Raw genomic sequence first — 24,740 nt, forward strand, 5'->3', positions numbered from 1 at the left:
ATAGAAGGATTCCTGTATAAACTGTCCCAAGGTTAAAGGCAGCTTTGTGCTGGACCAAGGGAGGGAAGCGCAGTCCCAAAGCCACAGGGAGCACCAGCTCCAAGGAATGCAGACGGCTGATCCCGACGGCCCTTCCGTACTTAACCATTTTCTTCATTCAGCAAAACAAATTTAAATATTGGAGAAATCACCTTGCCAACTATTGCCCCATTTAAAATACACAACAAAGTCTAAAACTAAAGTTTTTTTCATAAGGAGGTGCTGCTGTACAGTCCATTCTGTTCCTGCCAGAGCTTGCGGTCGATCCAGTTCCAAGATTTCAGTTGCTTTTGGGAGTCAGTTTGATTCCCGTGTTATTTTGTAATCCTGCACAAGGGCTGGTTGAATGCTTTTGGTTTTTTTTCTCTGGTGCAAAACTTTTAATGTAGAAAATTTTTGGAGATATCTCCGGCTTCCTGCTTGTCACAGTTGTCATTCTGCAATTAAATTAAGTGGAATTTGGTTTGAATGAGGTGGGAAAAAACCTCAGGTGAAAATACACAAATATCCAGGTTTGGTGTAATTTAGCTGGGATTCTATGTTTTGAAATGCAGTTAGCTGAGAATTGGAAAATAACTTTGTTTGCCTAAAGTATTCCCAGATTTATGTTCCAAAGACAGCTGCTTTTTTTCTTCTACCTTCTCAATATTGGTAACACATTTCAGTTATTCCTTGTAGTTATTTGTGCAGTTCTTTGTACTTCCGAGAGAAAAGAGAGTCTTTTCAGAGCAATGATGTGGTCTCTAGGTCTTTGCTAAACTGACTGGGATATTAGATTTTGGAGCAGGAGATCCTAAAAGAAATTGATTTCTAATATTAGCTGTAGTACTTGGAATGCTTTGCAAAAGGGAATTCATTCACAGGCATCTCAGCCAACTTCACCTGTTCCTATCGAGGTGTTTCATATGGGAGTCACACGGCCCTTGGAACCCACCTGGGCTACACAAGGGGGATTTAGGAAGTTTAACTGTTGGAGCTGGAATGTGACCAGATCTTTTGGGCTGTCATTGGTCTGGGAAGAATTTTAAGAAATCATGATGCATTTAAACTGTTGTTTTACATCCCATTGGGGAAGCTGAGCATGTAGCATGTGGATACTCTTCATGGGTGAAATGGAGTAGACAGGAATAAGAGTAGCCTGTCCAGAGCTCCTTTTTACTGAGTTAACTTTATTAGAGGATGTTCCTGAGGTGGGTTTTTTTGTTGGCATGTCACCAGAATTATTGTGTAACTAATTTAAATATAATTAGCTTTTTCTTGTGCCTATGGTGTAGCTTTAAACTTAGTAGTTTGTGGTATAGCTTAAAGAAAATAACTCTGATCAAAAAAACTCTGAAGAAAATTAAGTCTGTCTAGATACATAAAGCCAAATTGTTCTGTGCTCCCAAATTCCTCCCTCAGCTGTACCACTGGAAAGCTGATGAGCTTTTCATGAGGAAAATGCTATTTCTGCCTGGGAACTGAGTATTCCTGGGAACTGAGTTTGCCCAATAAAACTTGGAAATTCAGCCGCCACGTATGTGGAGTCCACACGCGGTCGTTGCTGGGCTACTGATGTGCACTTGTCAAACCATTTCCCTTTCTTGTTGCTGTTTCACTCTACAGACTGTCCAGCAGAAGGTCCTTTTAAAGTAAATTATTGAATTTGTAGAGTTTTGCTCCCTGTGTTAATGGATTTTGACTAAATTATTGAGTTTGTAGTGTTTTGCTTTTATGTATTAATGGGATTTCTTTCACCTTCTTTCAGAGCGTTCAGTCAGAAAAGAGCTGCAATTGAGAAAGAATATGCACAGGTAGGTTCTGGAATAATTTTGATGGCTGTGGCATTGTTCTGTTGGGATAATTTGTTAATCAGCAAATTATCACAGTGTTTGTTTTTTTCATTTATCTTTTCCGTAAGTTCCTTACTAGGAAAATGTGTTGAAGTTCTGAATCAGTTTGGTCTATACAGGACTTAGGCCCATTCCATATTTTCATGTATTTTGACTTGAGGAAGTTCTCGAGTACAGAAAACATTTTTAACATTTTTTCCCAATTGTTATAAAGTCAAACTCCATGTGGTTTTCTCAGAAGTCAGTGTGAAACCTGAGTGAAAGGTAAAATCAGGTCAATCAGAGGGAGAGGAAATGTTGTGGCTTAGTCGATCCAAAATAAATTTAAATTCACATTCTTCAGTAAGAGCAGCTTCCCATTCATCTGAAATAAAGGCGGATTTGGCCTCATGCTTGTGATAGGGAGTGGAATGAATTTTGATTTGTTTGTGAGAAAAGAGGGAGGATTGCTTTTTCTCCCCTGGTCCAAAATTAGAGAGCATCTAATAAGGGGCAGCTGCCTGTTTAATTTACAGTAAAGGCTCTTGGAGCTTAAGCCCAAGTACAACAGATTAAAAAGATATTAATTTATTTTAAAATAGATTAAAGGTAGAATAAAATCCAAATGAGTGAGCTCGTGGAGCTCAGTGTGCCGTAAATCCAACTGGAGATGTGCCTGACGTGGAATGTGAGAACACAAGCTGTCACTAGGCTGCTTCCAAGTGTAGTTTGTAGGATGTCATGTTAAACATCCTTCTAGTCCTCAGTGCTGCATCACCCCCAAAATACACAGAGCAAATGTGTTCCGGGGTCCAGACTTCACTGTCGCTTGGGAAAAGATGATTTCTGTGCCTGTGATGGATAGGGTTTTAGTGCTGGATTTTCTGCACGTCTTCTCAGCCTAAAACTCCTCTGAAAACCCTTCCTAAATCCCGTGGAATTTCTGCTGAATTAAGCCCACTCACAATAGTGCCATAAGTTCTTGGTGCTCCAGTTCTTTCTGTGGACGTGAATTTACCTTGGCAAGTATCAGTTCCATTGGCAGCTGAACTAAATTTGATTAAATACCTGAATTTTTCAATGACAGTGCCTCCTGAAACTGTGGTTGAAAATGTGTATTCTTGAGTGATTTTGTAACTGATGTAGAAAATTTAACATCAGTTCTTAATACATTTATCCATTAGACGCTGGGAATGTCTTTTATATGCAGAGACACAACAGTCTCTGCATTTAGGGAATTAGTGATAAGTTGGAAAAATAATTACACTCTGCGCTTCAGAAAGCTCAGACTTAACAACTGAGGCTTTCAGCTCCTTGGATTTAAAACCCCCCCTCCCCAACTTTGCAGCCATGCAGCTGCAGCATTTGAGATTCACTGAATGGCTGTTTATATGAATGAAGTCTTGTGGGATCGCTTCCTTGGATTGCTGATAAGTGCACGGCTCCAAAACAGTGTTGGATGCTTCTTCGAGGGCCTCTAAAAGGATTTCTGTTTTGGAGGTGGTAATAAAATTTCACATAAAGCCTTTTCGGGAGACAAGTCGTGCTCCAAATAAATGGGAAGTCATATTCATCAGCAGTGGGATATTCCTTTTAAACCAGTTATAAAGGGAGCTGGAAATGCTCAGTAGTTCATGAAGCCAGATTTCTAAACCTTTTCACAGATACTCTCCAAATGCTTCTTGTCACCTTAGGGAATTTGGAATATTCTGACATCTGACTTTTTTTTGGCAAGTTAGAAGCAGTGGAAGGGTGGCCAGTGAAAATAAGTTTCCCAGAACTGAACGCTTTGTTGGTTTAAAAAAAATTGTAGGTTGGTGCCCTGCACTTGGGTGCCAAGTTTCTAAACACAGAGTGCTTTTGTTGGGAGCAGGAGAACCTGTCCAAAGGCAAATGAAACACCCCAGCCCAGTGTTTATTACTTGCCCCTAATTACATGGTAAGTGGTGCAAATGTATGTGATGAATTACAGGGCCTGTATTTAAATTTCCCTGCTCTTACTCTGTCAAGGTTTTTTTGTGGAGTGTTTTCACCCTGTAGTACCTGTTGCCTTTGAAGGTTTTTGGAGCATTTTTTTTGCTTATTGTCCATCTCCAGTTGGTTTTTTCCTGGCTTTTCCAGGCTGTGCCATGGTATAAATGGGAGAAGTACCCAATGTATCAGCAATTCCGCAGTTTTCTAGATCAGTTGGGATTCTGCACTCAGCTCTTGTAATTTTGGTCCTGCATTATTTAATATATGCTTAGAGGCTTACCTTAATATTCAGAAATGAGAGCTCAGAAAGGTTCTCATTTCCCACTATCAGTAAGCCTGCTAATAGCATTTAAATTGCAATTTTGTATTGTTATTATTAGCTATTCTCCATGATTAATAAGCTACCTGAAATCAGTGGCTGAGAATACTCTTATGGTGAAAGAACACATTTACTGAATGGGTGCTTTTACTGCTACCTACCAAAAAACTGTTTTAGCCAGCATGTTAAATAGGTAAAATGTTGGTTTTTGGGGCGTTTGAGATGATAGTTACATCTCTGCTATGCTTACTGTTATTTCACACTTTCAACTCAAGAGACCAGTTTCTCACAGTCTGGGAACACACAGATGACCTTCCTTGTCATGTTTTTGTTTTGCTTGATGTTTCATTATCATTGTTTCAGAGTAAAACGTGACTCCAGGCAATCAGCATGGCCTGGCCCCTTGGAATTTGCAAGGAGGTTGAGTTTCCCTGCATGCTAATGAGTTTCTAATTGTAGTACCTCAACTAAAGGCACTGATGTTGGACAAAAAAGGTGGGAGAGCCCATTCCCTGAGCTACATTTTAAGTGAGGCACAAGTAGAAGTGTCCAGCTTTTTTTTTTTAAAAGAGGCAGTAATTGTTAGGATTTTTTTTCTCCTCTCTGTGTTTTCTAGAGCTCAAATTAACATGGAAGAGCTGTGGGTGCTGAGTAAAACCAGCTTATCTGTCATCAAGAGGGGACAGGGCACTCGGTGTTGATTTCTGTGTCTGTGGCACTGAGAAACTTCATACATTTAAAACATTTTCAAATGAGGAGAAAATGAAAGTTAATGTAGTTCATAGCTACACAGTCCCGTGGCAGCTCCTCATGTCCATGGTAGTGGTCAGGAGAGGAGCCTTAAATAAGGTGAAATGGATGAGAGAGGGAAAAGCAGCTGGAGGTGGAGAGAGAGAAGCAGGAGAGGCAAGAGGAAAGGTGGGGAGGTGGATGTAAGCAGATACCAGGTCACCCTTACCCATTTCCCTCACCCTGTGTCTCACCAGACCTGGAAAACACACTCGTTCCAAGGCATCAGAATATGTGCATACATATTTCCTAAAAAACGACAGTATTCCTGTAGCAATTTTGATCTGTATAACCTGTGCATGTGTATACATAATATATAAAGCAGATATTTAATAAATAAACATAACATGCTTTATTTTACATTTTTTATATATATATATATATATAATTCATTTATATATTTGCCAGAATGTACTGGTTTTCCGTTGTTTAAAATCAAAAATAGAAGCTGACCATTTCTTTTACCTCTTGACAAGGATGCCAAGCTGCCCAGTGGCCTTTTGAACAATTTTTCAGAGGATTAAAATTGTAAGAGTTAAAATCAGATATTCCCACCATGTCTTAGTAACTTGTGCCATGGCTCATTTTTTTCCTTTGCTGTTCTTTATCAGGTATTCCAACACTTCGTGAAAATTAACTGATTTATCTTTATTCTGTGAAGACTGGAAAGGTGATGGTATTTCCCTCTTAAGGAATGAGAGAAATTGAGTGAATTTTAGCCAAAATAACACAAGTCTCTGATAGAATGGAAATGAAACTCTTTTGAAAATACACCGATTTATTGCAACTTTCCAGTGGTGACTGTAAGAGCAGGAGGATGGCAGACACTCCACTGGAACAGCTGGGAGATTTGGGAATGGTGCTGGGGAGCTCTGTAAATAGAACCCTGTCAGCATGGAACACCAGTCACCTGGGTTGATTCCTAAATCCGACGAGGCAAAACAGCTGCAGCATGGCAAACACAGCCTTACAACAGGCTTGGAATACAAAAAAAATTCCAGGGTGAAGCAAAGTCTTTCCTCTGCTTCCAAGCTACGGAACCCCTGGCACAGCAGGAAAAAATAACTTGAGGTACCTGCCTTGCAAACGCAGCAAGCAGCTTTCCATTAGATCATTCCCTGCAGTCTGGGCAGAATGTGTTGGATTTTTAATCCCAAAGGATACAGAGGTTGCTGTGGGAGAGCAGGAAGAGATTGTGGACTTTAAGGGTGGGTCCCCGACTTGGGGACAAACAAGGAGCAGCCGTGGGTTGACTGCTCAGGAGCTGTTTTGTTCACAGATGAACTTGAGTTACTTGTTTCTTCCTCTGAGGATGATTTTAGAGTTACTGCAGTGCTAAACCTCCCTCTAGAGTTTTTCTGTATTATTTAAGACATTTGTCTTGGTTTTGCTTTATGGTGAAATCGATGACTTTTGTAATCAAGCAGTAATTCAAAAAAAACCTGGGAAATTAGTTTCTGTGTGTGTATGGAAGATATGTTATTAAGACTTGGGACCCTTCAACTTTTAGGGAATTAAGATCTTTGACTTCTGTACTCCAGATCCTGTGAGGAGAGTTTAGTTTGTAATTAGCCCATATGCAGAAACTGTTTTTTTGGGGTTTTTTTGGTGTTTTGTTTTTTTTTTAATCTCAGGCTTATCTTTGGAAGGAATTTAGTTGTCATTCTGTGGTTTCTCTGCAGAGAAACTTTCAATTGTAGTACGTGAGTGGTCTATGTTGAAATTTTCGTCTTGGGTATGCTGAGCTGAATGGCTGCTGTATCTGGATATATTTGATAGCAATTACTTTGAAAGACAACAAATTGCTTTGAAACATGTCCGTGCATTTATTGTATTTTCAAATTTTCTGTAGGAAACATTTGGAAAATGTTTTTGCAGGAATGAGCTCACTCAGTGTCTGCAAGTGTTGGTTTTATCGTATTTTAAAAGATAGACAAAATAAAGCAAACCCAACCTGGATGAAGTGACCCCAGAGGCCTGAGGTGCTTCATGTGCACCACTCACAAGTGTGGCAGAGCTTTGAGGTATCTTCTTTCTACTTTATTGGTAGTATTGCAGACCATTTTAGCAGGCATTCAGTGTGTTGGTTTAATTGAATAGGAAAGTCATGGTTTTATCCACCAGCACTGGGGAATGTTCTCCTCCCAGCCCAGTGCCTGGAGGGTGACTTTGTTCTGGTCTTCATTCAAGTTCCCTTTTTTCCCAGTGGTGGCTGTGTGATGTGGCACCTCTTTCTCTTAGCAGAGTTCATTTCTTACCTGTACAAAGGGAACAGCTACTGAAATTGTATCATCCAAGGTCTGACTTGAATATTCTGCCTTTCCTGTTGTAGGAATTTCTATAGGAGAAGGCAGCAGACCCACAGAAGCTTCATGTGTGACTTTTTTTTGGATGTTGCTCCCTGAAGCCTGGTTGGCACAGCTACTTGGGGGAGGGGGAAAAGCTATATCCAAGAAACCTCTGGATCCAGTGGCAAAAATGCCATTCAGACCCACTCCTGCACTGAGTGATATTCCCCCATGGATCCTTAAGGGCTGTGAGGTTCTTCTGTTTCCTTCCTTTGGAATCTTGCTGTGGTTGCTCCCGTCTGTCACAGACAACCGTGTCAGGCAGGTTTGCTTGTAAACAATCTGTGCTGCTCTCTGTGGACTTCCTCCTGCTCTTTTCATGGACCTTGGAAACCAGGGAGGGTGTGGAGCCTTCAGAAGGAGCTGATACTTGCTTGGAGATGATGTTTTTGGTTGATACCCATCAGTTGTTCCCTGTGAGGGTGGGGAGGCCCTGGCACAGGGTGCCCGGAGAAGCTGTGGCTGCCCCTGGATCCCTGGCAGTGTCAAAGGGCAGGTTGGACACTGGGGCTTGGAGCAGCCTGGGATAGTGGAAGGTGTCCCTGCCCATGGCAAGGGGTGGAATTAGGTGATCTCTAAGGTCCCATCCAACCCAAGACATTCTGAGATTCTGTGACTTAATTTAGGATATTTCTTTTGGATAATCACTGGTGTTTTCTAAACGAGCTTTGGATTCATTAGGTAAAAAAACTCAGAGGAAGACCTGTGTTTCAACTGGGATTATGAGGAATCACTTTAAGAGTCTTTGTTCCTTGCCATATCCCTGAAAAAATCTCATATTTAGTGTGGGATGTGTGGAATGCCTGTGATTTCAGATGCACCTGGAGCCTGGACTGTTTAGTTAGTTTTAAATCTCAGCACGACTGACTTTCCATTTTTCGGGAGAGGATCCGTAGCGCTTCCCAGTCGCTGCCCGGTGTGGAGATCATGCATATTGATGGCCTGGTGTGGTCCTTTCAGCCATGGTGGTGTACAATACATCAACAGAACTTACTGCTGCCAGAAAGAAAACACCTGCCTGGTACTACCTTTGGATTATGTTCTCCATTCAAAGCACCGGGATATCCATAAGGGGGGCAGGAAAACGAAGTGTAGGACTCCGTGGCTATTCAGGCCATTCTTCCTGACAAAGCATGGAGAATCAGTGGCCATGAAGGCCACAAAGACTCATCTGCTCCATTTCATAAATGGTTAGGAACACTATTGTGAATTTTAGAATAACTTGTAGAGATAAGTTTGACAAATCAGGTGTTATAATGGGATTATTGATACTATTCTGCACTTGTCACAGTTCAACCTCTTAGTGCACATTTCCCTATTTTCCCCCAAACAAGAAGCTCTTTATAATTCTCTATATTAAATGTCCGTTTAACATTTAATATAATATACTTTGCCTGGAACAAAGACACTGGGTCTATGAGTGACATTCCAAACAATGTTATCGTTGACCTTCTCTTTTTATGTAGATTTTGCATTCAGTTGTTCATGTACTTTTCCGTCTCCAAGAAACACATGTCAGAACTTAAAGTGGGGGGAAAAGTGGGATATCTGCTTTTGGTCTTGTCTCACTGGCTGTTCTGTTAGAAGAAAGATGGAAATGCCCTATACTGCAGTATTAGTCCATTTAAAAAGAATTTTAAAAGGCAGCCTTTTAAAAATGCTAAGCTATCTGCTACAGTTTTTATGGAATTCTTTAGGTTAAAATAATATTTCTCTAAGAACAGAGGAGAACTGTCAGCTTCTATTTTCAGTGAAAACATCTAGTTCCTTATGAAGGGGCTGGTAAGCTTAGAATTACTCTATTCCTACAAAGAAAGCCCTTCATAAAGAAACCCCATTTTTTGCTGAACTGATGCAAGCAAGTTTCTCTGAGCCTGCTTTTAGCCTTTATTTTTCTTTCCGATTACTGTGCTCAGAAGCATCCAGGGCCTGGAATTTGGATCCTTGTAAGTGGTTCTGCTTGCAGATGAAAAACTTTATTCTTCAGAGCTGCTCTTTGCTTGGCCATTCAGCTCTACCAGTGAGCCAGGCAGTGGATCCTGCAGCCTGTGGAGTTACCTGTGAGTTGCTTCAGTGGGCATCGTTTTTCCTCTGCTGCCTCAGTTTTTCTCGCGCTGCCTCAGCGTCTCAGCTCTTTCCCAACACATTCAAGCCAGTCATCCTTCCCAGCAGCTGCTTTTCTTTTCCTGGGATTTAGGAGGGCAGGCGAGTCACAACTCAAGGCTTTAAAAATAAGCACAGTGGAAACTTTGGGCCTCCGAAGTAGCAGCAACACCAGCGCTGAGTCATGAGTCCGTGCCAGCCATACCCTGCCAAGGCTTCTCCACCTCTATTTGGGTTCCTTTTCCACGTCTTTCCTTATATCTTGTCCTGGGCATGCAATACTCTTTCATTTCCTAGCTTTCCACCCCTCATGCACATCTCACATTCACCTTGGAGTTCTTTGGGTGGAGGAGATTCCTGGAGGTTGCCTGTTCAACCTCCTGGTCAAGACTGTAGTTTTGTGAGGCCCTTATCCCTTTTCAACTTGGAAGATCTTTAAGTATCTTGATCCCCAAACTGCATCCCTCAGGAAAAATGTGTCTTTGTTCTCAGGGCCGTTTGAGTGCCCAGGCCCTACCTGAGCCACCTCCTTGGCTGTTTTTCCTGCACTGTTTTTCCTGGTAATGGCTGTGCCATGTTCTCCTCCCCGCTTTCGGGTTGGTATCAGTTCCTCAGGAAATGCATCCTGGTTTGCAGACCACTGCTGGACACGGCTGTGCAGGGATCTACAAGCAGTCAATATGCCCAGAAATGCTCTGGATGTGCATTGGGGGGGTGTTTGTTTGGGGATTTTTAAATCCCCAAAGCTTCTAGGTAAGAAGGCAAATACTTGGTGCATGAACATCACCCATCATCCTGTCCTTGTATTTTCTAGCAGGCCATAAGCGAGTTGAAAGCTGTTTATATTTTTAAACTTTATTTTGCCTTTATTTGCATTTCTTCACCACCTCTGTTAGGCCTGCATTTGTTCTGGAGCCATCAAATGAAAAAATACCCTTTGTATCCAACATAACTCTGCCTCTTTACCTAATAAGCACCTTCTCTGTTGCAATCAAAAGACCATAACTTAGGGAAACCCAGCAATCACTGCTTTGCCTGAAAATGGTGGTCAGGAGAGTGCAATTAAAAAGAAAATGGTTTAAAAAAATAAACCACACTGAAAAAAGGTATGGAGAGTTTCATTCTTTGTATAGTTCAGTTGGTTAATTCAGCTGATGAAATTTTCTGCAATTCAGCTGGTTCAGCTGGTTGTCAAATAGTGGGCACACGGAGGTAATTTGTAGGAGTTGGTGTTCCTTTCTTCTGTGGGACTTTGAAAAATTGTTTGTTTGCACCTTCTGCACAGTAACTAAAGTGGTTTTGGGCTGTGTGTGACTCTATTTTAGGTAGTGACATTTCTGAAAAGTTACTCTTCCTGTTCATGTTTCTCAGACCACATTACCTTAATTTTACTGTTGAAAAGGTCTCCATTGGTTAAATAAAAAATACAAAAAAAATACAAAAGAAAAAAAAAGCTCAGTTTATTCACTGTTCAATAATTAAACACATAAACTTGTGTTAACACTGTAAAAAGGCCTGAACATGGGTTTGCAGGAGCAGCCTGTTATCCTTTCCATTCTAGAGCAATCCCTGACCCCAGGGATCCAGATCTCATGTTGGACCCTCAGGAGTTCATTAGATGGATGTAAGGAGAACTGGGCAGAGCTTCTTGGCTACTGAAGCTGTTTGTCTTAGAGGATTATTTAAAGGATACAGTAGATGTGTTCTTAACTATTTTTAAAAACTATACTCCCTTCTTCCTCTTTCCAGCCTTGGAAGTTTGCTTTCAGACCTGGATAAACCAGGATGTGTTGACAGCTCAAAGAAAAAACCCCAACAGAGAATGTTTAAGTCAAATCTCCCCATAATGATTATTCAGTGTCAGACCCTGCATCCACAGTAGGTGACTTGTCCAGTTTTATACAGATAAAGGCCTTTTACCAGCTTACACTCTGGAAAAAAAAGAGGAGGGAGAAAGGAAACCCATCAACTTTTAGATCCTAGGGGTTATTTCTGAGACTTCTCCAAACATTTATTGTTCCGTTTTATGGTGTGTGTGGCCAGCACTGAAGCTCAGCTGGGTCATTCCCTTCCACATCATTTTAGAAGGAATAAATAACAATATTTGAACATTGTGGTGCTTTAGATGAGGGAAGATGCTTGTCCAGCAGGATTCTGGAGAGATACAAGTGGCTGGCATCCCATATAGAGGATGGGCTCCACTTGATTACTGGATTGGTGCTGTCTTACTTTAGCAGTGTTTGGTTGTATCCTGTTGGTTATTCATCAAGTTACTTATTAATCAGTTACCATTTTTTCCCATGGAAAATAAAATAAGTCAGTGGAAGAAGCTTTGTATTGGGAGATTTCCAAAAGAAATTCTGTTTTATTGAGAAAATATATTAAAATGTGGTTTGATGGGTAAGGTAGTGACATCATCATCAGGAAACACACACAAAGGGGAAATCCAGTGTAGGTATAGTGCAGGAACAGCACCTTAACATTGATTTGCATTGTAATTTATAGATGTAAAGCATTCTTTTCAATCACCAGAACTGTGTTGATGATGGTATAGAGTTATTCCTGCTATCCCTTTTTTATTTTTCAATGTTACTCCGTGTTTTCTGCTAGGCAGATACCCTGCCTGCTGCTCATTTCTCTCTGGCAATAGACTCTGCACTGCCTTCTGCAGTTTAAAGGGTAGTTTGTCATATTTTCAACAAAAATAAAAGCATATTTCATACCAGTTGCAAACAGAAACTAATTGAGTAGGAGGAAGCCTACAGATTTATGAAAAAAACATCTCAGCACTGGTTTTCTTAGCTCTGCTTGTGTCCAAATATGGCTCAGAGCTTTTTTTTTACCTTCACAAGCCATAAAGAGGTAATTTAAAAAAAAAAAAAAAAAAAGATACCAAGGTCTGGTCACATTTTTTGAGATGTGAAATTTGTGAGCTCCTGGGTTTCCTGGATTTATATCTCTTCAGGATGCCAGGTACATCTGTGTTTGCTTTTTGATTGTCTATCCAAATAGGCTGGCCAAAAATTTGCATTTTTCCTATCACGTGGGGTTTTCTTGTATTTATAGCAGTGTCTTGAAAGATATTTTCTGTCCCATGTTGGCTTTCTGGTTTTGTTCTGTCTGATAATTTATGTTCACTTAAGGTAGAGCAAAGCATCTCTATGAATGCCTTCCAATAAATCTGGTTGGGGGTGGAATTTGTAAGCAGGATTATTTTTTCTGTGTTCATAAAAGTGAAATAATGCAGATAATACACTATGTACCTTTTCAAAAAGAGTTTTCAATTATACAGCTATTACAGGTGTAATGATGCTAAAATTCTTTTGTATAAGAATAATAATACAACCTGTTACGTATTATATATATAAATATTCAAATAAGGATATCTGGTGAAAATTGAGGGGGGAAAGCAAATTTTTGGGTCAGTGCACCCGTTTTTAGGGCTTGGGTTTGGAAAAGATGCTGTAAATATGCACCTGCTGCTGTGAGGGGATAGAAAATCCTGCAAGGCTGTAACTCACCTCTGCTCTGACATCCATAGTCTGGGAAGGGAAGACACCCCACAGCCGCAACCGAGTTTATCAGTTGTTCCTCAGAGTTGGGAGCAAAAGGTTTTCTCCCAAGTAGTGGCCAAGGGAGGCTTCTCTGAAAATCCCAAAGTTCCTTTAAACACAACTTTCCATTCATGATGTTTCCCTTTAAATGAAAGGTGTGGAGGTCTCTGTTCAGCAGCTGCTTAACCCTTGCTGTCGCTTAAAAGAGGTCATGAAGAGTCAGAAACAGCTGGAATACATCAAAATGCTTATTTCTGATGATTCTTGTAGGCTGCAGGTCATGTGTCAGACCTTTGGAAAGCAAAATCCTCCTCACATAACAAAATGTGGCAATGTGATCCAAGGTGCAGGCAGCTTCTGGGAAGTCTCCTGCAGAAGGTTTTTGGTTGAGGGTTGCACCAAGAGTTCTTAGAAATACCTTGAAGAAATACTGAGATGTTGCTAAAACTACACCGTGCCACTTTTTTTTCCCTGCAAAGAGCTCTGTACCTGTTGCATGGAAAAAGAACAAAAAACATACAGAACATTGAATATATGTGGTAGAAATTTATCTTCTTTTCCTCCAAATAACAAAGAACTTGGTGATCCTTGTGACTCCAAACACCCAATGTTCTGTGATTGAAGATTAAGAAATGATAATTCTTGGCTTCAAAGCTGATTTCCTCCCTAGTAATAAATGCACATCAATAAATGGTAAAAATTCTGGGGTTGGGGTGAATGGGTGGTGTTTATTTTTTTAGCAGTGGGTGCTGTCACTGGCTTCGTGGTGACCTTCATGCTTGTGCCATGACTCCTTGGTTTCTTAAACTTCTTTCTGGAGAGAAATCCATGAGAAAAAGGGTTTTTGCTGTGTGTTAGTAAATTGAGCTCTTGAAACTTAAACCCCCCCCCCCCCCCTCACACTACATGTTTTGCAAGTTCATATGGCTTATCTACTGTTTTTGTTTGGGTTTTTCCCCTGTGTGTGTGTGTCAGGTGTTAAGAAATGAGGCAAAGAACTTGTAAAGGAGAAATGCTGCAAACAACCTCCCGGGAAATAATTTCAGTTCCTAAAACGTTTGTTCTTTTTGGGAAGCCACAGAGCTGAAGTGAGGCTCAGCTTCCAAATGCAGATACTGAATGTAGCTAAATTTGAGTCATATTGTTAAAAATAAAATACTCTCTGCTTCACAAAAATTTCTTTTCACTGAACAGTGATATTTTTCTCTCTTAGCCAGCTGTAAAATTCCACCAGCTCCAATCCTCCCAGAGTTGTATATAACAGGAATAAATAGATTTATTCTCTCAGTCACTTTCTGATGTCGTGTTTGACAGAGTCTCTCCCTGATTATTCTTACAGTTTATCCAGGTTCAGGAGCGTGAAATGTTTGCTGATTCATGGCAGGATTAGGACATGCTGAGGAAGCACTGCTGGAATGTAGCCTTGGTGGGAGCAGGGATGTGGCCTGGCTGGCTGATGGAATCAGCCTGTGTGTTCAGCAGGGATAGGGCCTGTGGGAATTCTGTTCTGATCTGTTCAGTGAATTTGGCGTGGTTTATGATTTCTTTTCTCGTAGTATCTAAAGCTTCAAGTGTTCAGCACACTTAAAAAGCATTTTCATGTAAAGATAAAGAGAACATATCAGTGAGTGTGTACCCAAGCCTGTCCCATAATTTTGTAGGGTTTTCCTTTTTTTGGAGTTAGGATTGAAAGCACAGGGGCAGCTCTTCTAGAGGTACCACCTTTATTCTGCTCAGACTTGTGAGGCTGAAATTCACTTTGCTTTACCAATTTCAGGGAAAAATCCTCAGGAACTAGTTTGGCTGCTGCACTGAGTCACTTGGAGGTGCTTTTGTGGGATATAAATCCCACTGCACTCAGGGTATCGGGGGGCCACTCATCGTTTTTGATATGGCAAGTGTTTAAATCCATGACCACGGGCTCCTGATAGGATCAGAGATACTTTTCCACCATTTAAAATTAAGAGCCACCCCAGCCTTGAAATAAACTGGTGCATTCTTCGGCCAGCCTTTATTATCCAAGAAATATTTGTACCTTCCACTGGTGTGTATCTGATTAGGATGTGTTTAATGAGCCTGCTTTGAGTGCAGGAGATTTCCTTTTAATGAAAAGATCTTTTTCCTTCTTTTTGAAATCAGGCTTCAGCACAGGAATTGATGGATTATTGAGGTATTAATACTAAATAATTACTCAGGTACTGAGGGAGAACTTCCTCTCTTGCTGAAGAAAGCACTTTGGTTTGCCAGGTGATAAGCTTAAATAAACAGCGTTTGTACAGCATCAGTGTGCTCCATTGATTTGGGCTTTCTCTAGCCCAACTTTTTCAATGTTTTCTCTCTCTAACTGTACTGCCAGCTGTCTCCCCACTCCAAATTATACTGTCCCCAGTTCTGTAAACCCCCGAGAAAACCACTTTTAGATTAAATTCTTTTCCCTGCCTAAGTGGTCGATGGAGCTGGTAACCAAGTTACTAAAGAATCAAAAGCAGAGGAGCTTTTAATTAAATATAATTTGGCAAGGTGCCCAGAAATTTCCCTGTTGTGGGAGTAGGGAATGACAAACAAAATGAAGAGCTGCCACTGCTGCCTTTCAGAGTGTCTGGAAGATGTATTTGCTTGGACGTGCAGATCCACTACCAAACAGTAATAAAAACAAAAATCCACTGAGCAGCTCCAGTGCCAAGGTGACCTTGTGCAAGTGGTTTTTGTAAGCTCAGGATGAGTTGTGATCAGATTTCACAGGAAGCGAAAAAATGGGATACAAACCAAAATCCTGCATGATTTTCAGATATCTTTTAAAGGTGAGAAGCAATTTAGGGCCATGAATTGCCCCTCATTTACATCAATACCGCACAATGCCACATTATTTTATAATTATCCCTGCTTGCATGTGGCTCATTAAATCATTCATATTCTGCTGCTAAGGTGGGTTTCTGTCTGTGTGTTTTTAGGTGGTGTCTTTGTTTTTAGGAATGTTTGCCATAGGTGATTCAGTTTTTGGCCATCCCTGGCTTTTCTTGCCCACATATTAAATATCTCATATTGCTGGTTTCAGTGAATCCTCTTTTGCTGCATTCAGTGTTGTGATTTCAGTCCTCTTGTGGGTAGATCATCCCTGCCTTTAACCAGTATTTGTTTTTAACTTCTAAATCTGCCTTTCTGTCTTCCCTTCCCAAACAAATTAGATTCTGATTTGGAAAAGAGGGAGATGTCACCTTTCTCAGTGATGATTTTTTCATGTTTCATGTATGTTTTGATTCATTTTTGCCTCTGTATTAGTGCCACAACGTCTTTCTCAGTTGTCGAAGTACGAAAATCCCATATGTAGCAATGAAATGACTTGAACTAAAACTTCCTTCCAATATTTATGGAAATAATTGATACAGAGCATTTTTCTGTTCAATTTTTTACACTTAAACTCCTTGTTTGTGAGGCTTTAAAGTACCAAGCCCTTGTGTATTAACTTTCCACAAGGTTTTAGTTCACTTCTTTCAGTCTCTTGCCTATTTTGCCCTCAGTGTCTCTGTTGTGTGCCCCTGATTCTGCAGCTGCCAGGTCACACTGAACTCTGATTTACCCTGGTTATCGGTGGTTTATTTGTGTTGCAAGTGCTTCCAGGTAGGGGTTCTGTTTGCTTCAGTGTTTGTGGAGCCCTATCTATGTACATTTGCACCAATATATAAATGTTTTATAATGACCCAGCCCTGTGGAAGTTAGTAAGTCACAACAGAGCCGAGCTTGATGTGTTGTGTTCAGAAACACGTGGTTTATTTAAAGAAAAACAGGCTAAAAAAAGGTTGGAGTGGAGAGATGAGCCCAGACTGCAAATTTGAAGCTTGCCCTGGGCGAAATAGAAGTTGTTTCTTAAAATCTATTATCTGCCAATGCTGATTTAAATACGAATGCAGTTCACTTTGGTTCTGATTCTGTTTCAGATCTTTTTAAACCAGATTTCATTGGTTTTCCTTAGCAGAAATTTGCTCTTGATGTGTTTGCTTAAAACAAGACTTGAGAAAGCCCATCTGCATTCTCCAGGCTCTGTGTCAGCACTGGCTTCTTTTTGGCTTCAGGCATTCCTGTGAAGAGCATTTTCCTTTGCAAAACCATGGAATTTTAAACACACACTGGCCAGTGTGTAAAATACAGTACCAAATGAAGTTAGTTTTATTTTTTCTGAGTGATCTATTTAATTTCCCTGCTTGATCTCAGTTTTAAAGCTTTATTCACATCTTTGTGTCTGGGACTAGTTTGACTTGGCACACTGCAGTGTCTCTGTCTCCCAGGAGCAGCTGATAATTTACAATGAATTTCTTTTTCCCCTTCTCCCTATGACTTGTGGCAAAGGTATTTTTCTGCACAGCTCTGAATAATATGCAAGGAGCATATTAAAAATATTTTAAGAATGAATAACTGACTTACCTGTGATGACTGGAAACTCAAACATGACTCACCTTGTAATGAGTCCAAAACTGTTATTTACCAGAACATCTTTGGTTTGCAGCAAAGAAACCTTTGAATGATGAATGGTAGCTCTATCTGTGTAGCTGTACAGAAAATATTGGGCTGGAGGCCTACAGTGAAGCAAGGAGTTGACAAACGTGTGTTAAGTATATGCCAAATTAATCATATAATCCTATGCCAGAGAAGGAGAAAATGTGTTTTCTTTTAGGTATAATAATGATGGAAATAAGAAAACGCAGTGATTTGGAACTGACTTTTGAAATACAATTTGTTATAATTTTTTATTACTGCCTCCTTTTCTTATTTTTTTAAGTGCCTTTTAATTTTTGGAAAAGGCTGAGGCTGATGTGAGTGCCTGTAAGGGCCTGTGTGGCACTGAGCTGGATGAGCATGAGCTGGAGCTGTCCCTGGCTGTGTAAATCACCAAGTGTCCTTTAATCCCATGGATTTGGCAAGGAATTGCAAAGGAGGAGGGGGAGGAACGTCTGTGTTACCACAAAATCATAAAACCATGGAATTGTTTGGATGGGAAGCAACCTTAAAGCTCATGGGCAGGGACACCTTCTGTTATGCCAGGTTGCTCCAAGCCCCATCCAAGCTGGCCTTGGATGCTCCCAGGGATGGGGCAGCCACAATTTAGGGATGTACACCCGCTGATGTACCCGTGGGATGTTGAAGAAACACAGTCCTTAGAGGGAAAGCGAAAGCAGCATTGTGGCATCTCAGTGATGGGATTTCTGGTCATGGTTATGGGAGTTTTGGGCAGGAAAAACGTCACGGGAGAAGACTGTGGGTTGGACTCTACTAAAGCAGGCTGGATTTGTTCCCCCTTCAGTGAACAGTATTGTCTCTGTCCTCCTATTTATATCCTAAATGCTTTTTGTCCTTCCATCAATGTTGTGAATACCTGGAACAGAAGACCGGTAATAATTAGTCTCTAAAATCTGCTGAATGAAAGAGCAGAACGATTAGTAAAATCCAATTATGTACCATCATATATTAAGCTGGTAGTGGTACTCTCATACGCCAAAACCAATGGCATGGCCTGCAGGCATGCTTTAATTAAAGTAAGAAATGTGTATATTATTTTAGCCCTGCTTGTGCTCACTATTTTAACTCTCTTTGAAGTTCCTGATTATTTTCCTGAGCGAGTATAAAGTTCAGTCTCCGAATAAACCCCGTCCTGTAAAGGCTCATTGAATTGCACCTGACAGTGAACAAGGATTGGCAATCCAGAGGGAGTTTGCAGTAAATCAGGGAATGTTCCTGGGGCTGTCGAAGGCTTCCTCTCTCCCAGAGTTACCTCCAGAGCTTGAGCAAGTGTTGGCAGCAGCAAAGCTGAGAGCAACCAAAAAAGTGTCAGGGATGAAGATCTACGATAAGCACAGATGGAAGGAGCCAGATACAGGAAAGAAAACAAAGGAGCTGGGGGGTGGAATTTTGTCCCTGGTGAAAGAAGAAGTGAATGGTGAAGAGCTGTGGAACAGCATAAAAAATGAGATTATGGCAATGGCTGATGAAGTTTTGTGTTACCAGGCCAAGACAAAGAAATAGAGGTGGGAAGTGTTAGAAACTGAAGGGGGGAAAGAAAAAAAGAGATTGACGAGATCAACCAGACAGTTGGTGTTGAGAATGGAAATACAGAAAATGCCTGGGTGGAGTAAGAAGGGGCAGGAGAGTGCGTGGAGAAAAACTGAGTGGTATGGCAAGGTAAGAGAAGCCTGAAGTGGAGCAGTGGAATCAAAGATGTCAGTGCTGAAAGAGAAGTGATAATTGAGAACACAAAGTGGGGGGGTGAAGGATACTTGGAAGATGTACAGAGGGCCCAGAAGCCAACAGGTAGGCTGATCCCAGAGGAGATCCCGACAGGAAAGAGGGAGAGAGAACAGTGGAGTTACTGGAAATGCAAAGCACTCGGTATCTTGGCAGAAAAAGGGAGAATATGAATTCTGGGTGTCACAATAATCCTGGAGGAATTCCAGCCAAGCAGGAGACATGATAAAGGCTGTGTACATGTGATGAACACATGAGCAAGAGTCTCCGCAATTAATTTGTAAATTCTGTGGAATGAGGAAAAGTAACAATAATATCACTGATGGAAGGAGGATTTGATTAAATCACTTTAAAATAATGTCAGAAACTGCCCAAGAAATTCTTTTGAATTCAAGTTCAGTGTAAAGTTGTTGGGATCTGAATGGAAAAGAAGTGGCGATGGAAGCGGAGCCAAATTTCCATCAACTGGGAAAACAAAGCATGTGGGCTTTGGAAACTTGCTTCAAGGATTAGGGGATGTTGAGGTGAAGCAAAAAGAAGCATAAAAAATTAAGTTCTGAAATGCTGTACTTGTAAAATTAAAAAAAAAAGGCAACTGCCTCTTATATAAACTTTTATCTTTACTAACTGAAATTACAGGGCTGGAACAGGGTGAAAATCTGTGAAGCAAAGGAGGTGTTGGTCTTTAAATATGGATTATCCCTAACACTGCTGCTTTAAATTGTATTCAGCAAACTTTGGGGCCCACTCTAACTTTGATGGATATGTCCTTTTTTGAGGAATGAGGGAAGATTTTAATTTGATTTCATTTTTATTTGAGCAAGACTGACCAGATTGTTATTTCTTATTTTAGTTTCCTGATACCAGCTGTAGAAACCTGATCCTTTAGTTCAGAGTCACAGACTGGAATGGGTTGGGAGGGACCTTGAAGCCCATCCAGTTCCATCCCCCTGCCATGGGCAGGGACACCTTCCACTATCCCAGGCTGCTCCAAGCCCCGTCCAGCCTGGCCTTGAACACTGCCAGGGATCCAGGGGCAGCCACAGCTTCTGCAGTAAAAGTAAGAATAAAGAATTGAGCTGTGGAGCTGAATCCTCAGCCTGTGTAGAAGTCAGTGCTAATGGCACGGGTTGTTTATCTGTGACAGCTCCTGACCCGTTAATGCTGCTCTGCATCCATTTAATACCTGGTGCTCTGTAGGAAGAGAAAGTTCTGCCCTTAGAATTATAATTAGTCACGCCTAACTTATAATTAATAAAGTTGCAGGCTGCTGGTTAGTTGGATTGTGTTCATTTGCCTGCGGTCTTTTTTGTGTCCTTCTGAGTCCTGGGATTCAGTGGGACAGCAGGAGAGCTGATTTGTCTAGATGAGTACTTAGGTGGAAATTGGGAGAGGTGAAAAGCATTTGATGTAAAAATGGGTGATTCAAGCCATAGGCTTTGAAGAAGTGTGCTTGAATTACAAGAAACATTCTAGTAGTTTTTAAGGATAAATTTTACCTCCCTTTCATCAGTGTATTTTAGTAAAATGCGTTAATAACCACTGGAGGACTGAAGTGGAGCAAATTCATTGTCTTAGATTCAAAACCATTTGTTTTTTACTTATTCTGTGACCAAGATGTGGAATTGGAAAAAACTCTGCCAGAATCCGGGCTCCCAGATGACCAGATGACGTCCTGCCCATCTTCCCCAAACTTCCCGCTTGTGCCAGCGCTCCCACTGGAGCGGTGCATTACAGCTGAAGGAGAGCTGCCCTCTCTCAGCTGCTTTGTCCCGCGGCAGAATACAAGGAAAATGTAGAATAGTATGAAGAATACATTTCCTGGGCTCTGAACTCGGGCTCTGACCCCTGCTATCCGCGCTCCGTTAGGATCATTCCAGGCATCTCCCAGCTCGGCGCGGCCGGAGAGGGGATGTGTTGCTATCTTCCGTTCACATTCCCTCCCTTCTTTCTCTTGGTTTGTTTTCCACATGACTGGGAAACAATTGCTTCTTCCACATGGAGCCCTTCTCCCATTCCTGGGAAAATAGCAGGGAATGGGGAGCATTTGCATAATCGTCTTTAGTGCTATTGTGGGCGGGCTTTGGATGCCGGCACGGAGTTGCAGACTGGCCACCTGTCCAGAACAAATGAACTTAGCTTTTGTATAACGTTATCTGGTTTTCCACAGTGTTATTTTTGTGTAATGAATAACTCGATTAAAATATTATAAAACCCCATCATTCAGTAAATGTTTGCGTTGGGTTTAAATCCACCCTCGCAGGGGTGGGGAGGGGGACAGGGTTTCCTCTCTCTCTGTTAGCTCAACTATATTTTCAAGCTGCCTCTGACATAGTTTTATAACTGTCTTTGTGAAATCATCTTCATGAATATTAATTAGGGGTGTGGGAAGAAAAAAAAAGCCCAGCCCCAAACCTCAAAATGATTTGCATTCATCCTTGTATAAATGATAGATTAAGTGTTGTCTAATGTTTTCTAATGGTCCATTTCACCTATGTAAAACAATTAATTAAACAATTGGGCTCGTAGGGAAGGAAGAAGAGGAGGGTGCTGAGGACACCACCCCTGCCAGGGCTTCAGCACAAGAATTAAGCTTGTTCACTATTCACATATGTGACTTTTGCATGTCTCAGTGTTAGTCCTTGGTCTCTGGTACCCCTGTCACTGAAATCATAACAATCTAATTCTAATTTCCGCTTTTAAAGGGAAAAAAAGAGAAAATGTGTTCCTGTGTGCAGGTTTAGGGCTTTTGCCAGCCAAGGTGTGGGAAGGACAAACTCTGGGTGCCACAATTTTACTGCACCTCAACCTTTGCCCCAAGACTGAGTTTCTATTGCTGCGTTATGAGAAAGCAGAACAAACACTTCCATACTATCTTTTGGCCATAAATAACATGGAGGTTAACCTGGACAGTAAGATTTCCATATTTCCCATTTTACTTTCATACCTGTATCTTTTATTGCCCATATAAAAAAACAACTCGCCAAAGTTTGACCAAGTAATCATTGCTAAATTACGAACCAGAGGGACGCGTTTTTATTCTTCCCCTGCATTTCTCTCTCCCGGAGCAGTTAAAGGTAAGAGCTGCGTTGACCCAAAGCACATTATTGTTATTTCAGCTGTGCTTTTGAGCCCTTCCTCAGCTCAGCAGTGGCCGTGGCATTTCTGCTTTGCTGTTTGGTGGCAGCAGATAAGAGCATGGGAATTTCTGTGAGTCAGCAACTGCTCTTGTGATTACATTCCTGAGACAAGAGCATCCACCATGGACATTGTCCTACCTTGTTTGGCGTCTGTCTCATTCCTGATCCACGTGTCCCATGGACTGGGTCCAGAGCTCCTCCTGCTCTTTGACTCCCCTTAGCAGTCATTTGGGAATGCTCGTAGTGAACACTGTACGTTACTATGATTGATTTGGTGTCAGTGGTATCAGCTTAGGAATATTATTTGAATTATTATGGAATTTGGTCTGGAAACTGCTCAGGAAGATGGCTGATGAGTCCCTCATATAGGTATCAGTCAGCAGTGTTGGTTTAAAATAAGATGGGAATATCTGCCATGGATCTTTTGCTGAGGGAGAACATTAAAATCAGGCAGTTGTGTTTTGCTGGAATAAAAAATAATGTCATTATAGGCAGCAAGGAAAAAATATTGAATGTCTGCAAATTAAGAAGTTTAAAGCCAAGTCTTCCTACTTCAGCAGCTAAAATTTGCAGATCCCTTTTCATTTTGCATGAATGGATGATTTGTAGATGTATTTGATAAAATTACGAGTGCTGTTACTATCACCCAGTTAAAAAAAAGAGCTATTTTGTCTGATTTGCAATCCCTGCTAAGGTTTGTAAACCCTGAGCTGTTAAAGGTGTGTTTTGTCTGCCTGAAATGTGGTGTTTAAAACCCAGCAAGCTAGTGAATTGGAAAATGGGGGCATGTTGATGAACTGGACATTTATTTTTAATCTTCTGCTGTTTTTTTCCTGCTTTGCCTCTCTCTGCTGCAATAACTGGGAATTGATTTCACATTTTATACTCTCGCCCACTGAGTGAAGACCTGAAAGTTCTCTAATTCATAGCCTAAGTTTCTGATTTACAGTTGTGGATCAGAGCAGTGTTGATGGGAGCATTTCTCCAGATATGACTGAATTGGGAGGATTTAGAGTCGGGCTGTCGAGTGCAATCTGATCCCTTTCGCCATTACTTATTGATGAGGTTTCCTAGGTTTTCCAGTTGTCAGCTCGCTGATGGAGCTCCAAGATTTAGGATGTGATGTGGGTATGGGAATCTCACTCTTTGTTTTCTGATTAGGAGCCTGACCTCTGGTACCTCATTTTAACATTAGAGCGGACTCTGGTGAATAATGGTCTGTGTTGAAAGTGCATCCAGCTGGAATTGCGTCTTGGGATGGGGGTAGGGGGGACTGGAGTCTTTGGATGCCATCATGAAGCAATTAGACAAGCTACTTAATAATTTATAGCTTGCTGTCTTAAGGGTTGTAAGCGTTTTGACTGAAGAAGGTTTTGTTTAACCTTTCAGGGCTCTCTCTGACGCCGAGATTGAGCTTAGAAATTATTTTGCTTTGAAGAGTGGCCGAGAATCCAGAACCAGATGACTTTGTCATCTATTAATTAATGCTTTGTCTTGCTACCTAAATATAAGGGTTTGCTCAGATCTCTCAGAGCTGCGGTGTGTTGTGAATACAGAAAAACCTCTGGGAAGCAGAAAGCAAAGGACAGGACTTTTTTGCAAATCTTGTTGTTCTTAAATTCTTTTCTGTTGTGACTTGGTAACTTTTTAATGTTGTTTCACCTTAAATATTAAATATAATACTTAATTTAGTATAATATTTACAATAAATACAACATTATACTAGAAAAAATGTAGTGCTGGGGAAGGGAGGAAATCAATTGTATATCTACTAGATTTCAGTAATCTTGGTGTAATTTCAGTATTCTTGGTGTTTATATGAGTGACTTAGAACTTATATAGACAGCTTCCAGCAAAATAACTTCTGGTAATTCAACATTTAACAGAATAGTGATATTCTCAATCTTTGGTATATCAAAGGAAGAAAAGCCCACCTGGGTTTCCAGGTGTGGGAGAATGAGGGGCTCTGCTTGCCTGGAAATGTACAAAGGCCAAGAACCAGAAATAAAGTGGACAGCTCCTCCTACAAAACGCTGTCTGTAGGAACTGTTTCCACTGGCCCTCCTAGAAAAGTTACAAAATTAAAAAGTTAGGAGACGTTTCTAATGATAGTCCATCAAGCATTTGTCTGGAAAAGAAAATATTTGTTAAATATGTTGCTGATATTCTTGGATGTGACTGTTTCCTCTCCTGTCAGTGTGCAGCTGCTTTAGGTGTATAAATATATACTTAAATATATACTTAAATGTAATAAATATATACGTACAGACACTGGGAGATATTTTGATGACCAGATTCGATAGCTGGGGTTTTTTTGGCTTATTCCTGTTGTTGTAAGGATATTATTCAGGGTTTAGAACTGTATTTTCTTTCATGTTGCTTTGAATTCAGTTCTGAAGAGTGGCACAGTTCCCTGAAATACAGCGTGG

General features: G+C 40.9%; 1 protein-coding gene across 2 annotated transcripts in view; it reads left to right on the forward strand.

Annotated features, from left to right (window-relative positions):
- FCHSD2 (FCH and double SH3 domains 2) overlaps window positions 1-24,740 on the forward strand; it is a 123,403-nt gene that overhangs the window by 24,722 nt on the left and 73,941 nt on the right. For both annotated transcript variants that reach the window (XM_048294390.1, XM_048294392.1), the window contains exon 3: window positions 1,787-1,832. In XM_048294390.1, coding sequence (XP_048150347.1) covers window positions 1,787-1,832 — 46 coding nt within the window. The remainder of the gene's footprint in view (window positions 1-1,786; window positions 1,833-24,740) is intronic.

Source organism: Corvus hawaiiensis, chromosome 2, assembly GCF_020740725.1.
Source record: "Corvus hawaiiensis isolate bCorHaw1 chromosome 2, bCorHaw1.pri.cur, whole genome shotgun sequence".
NCBI lineage: Eukaryota > Metazoa > Chordata > Aves > Passeriformes > Corvidae > Corvus > Corvus hawaiiensis.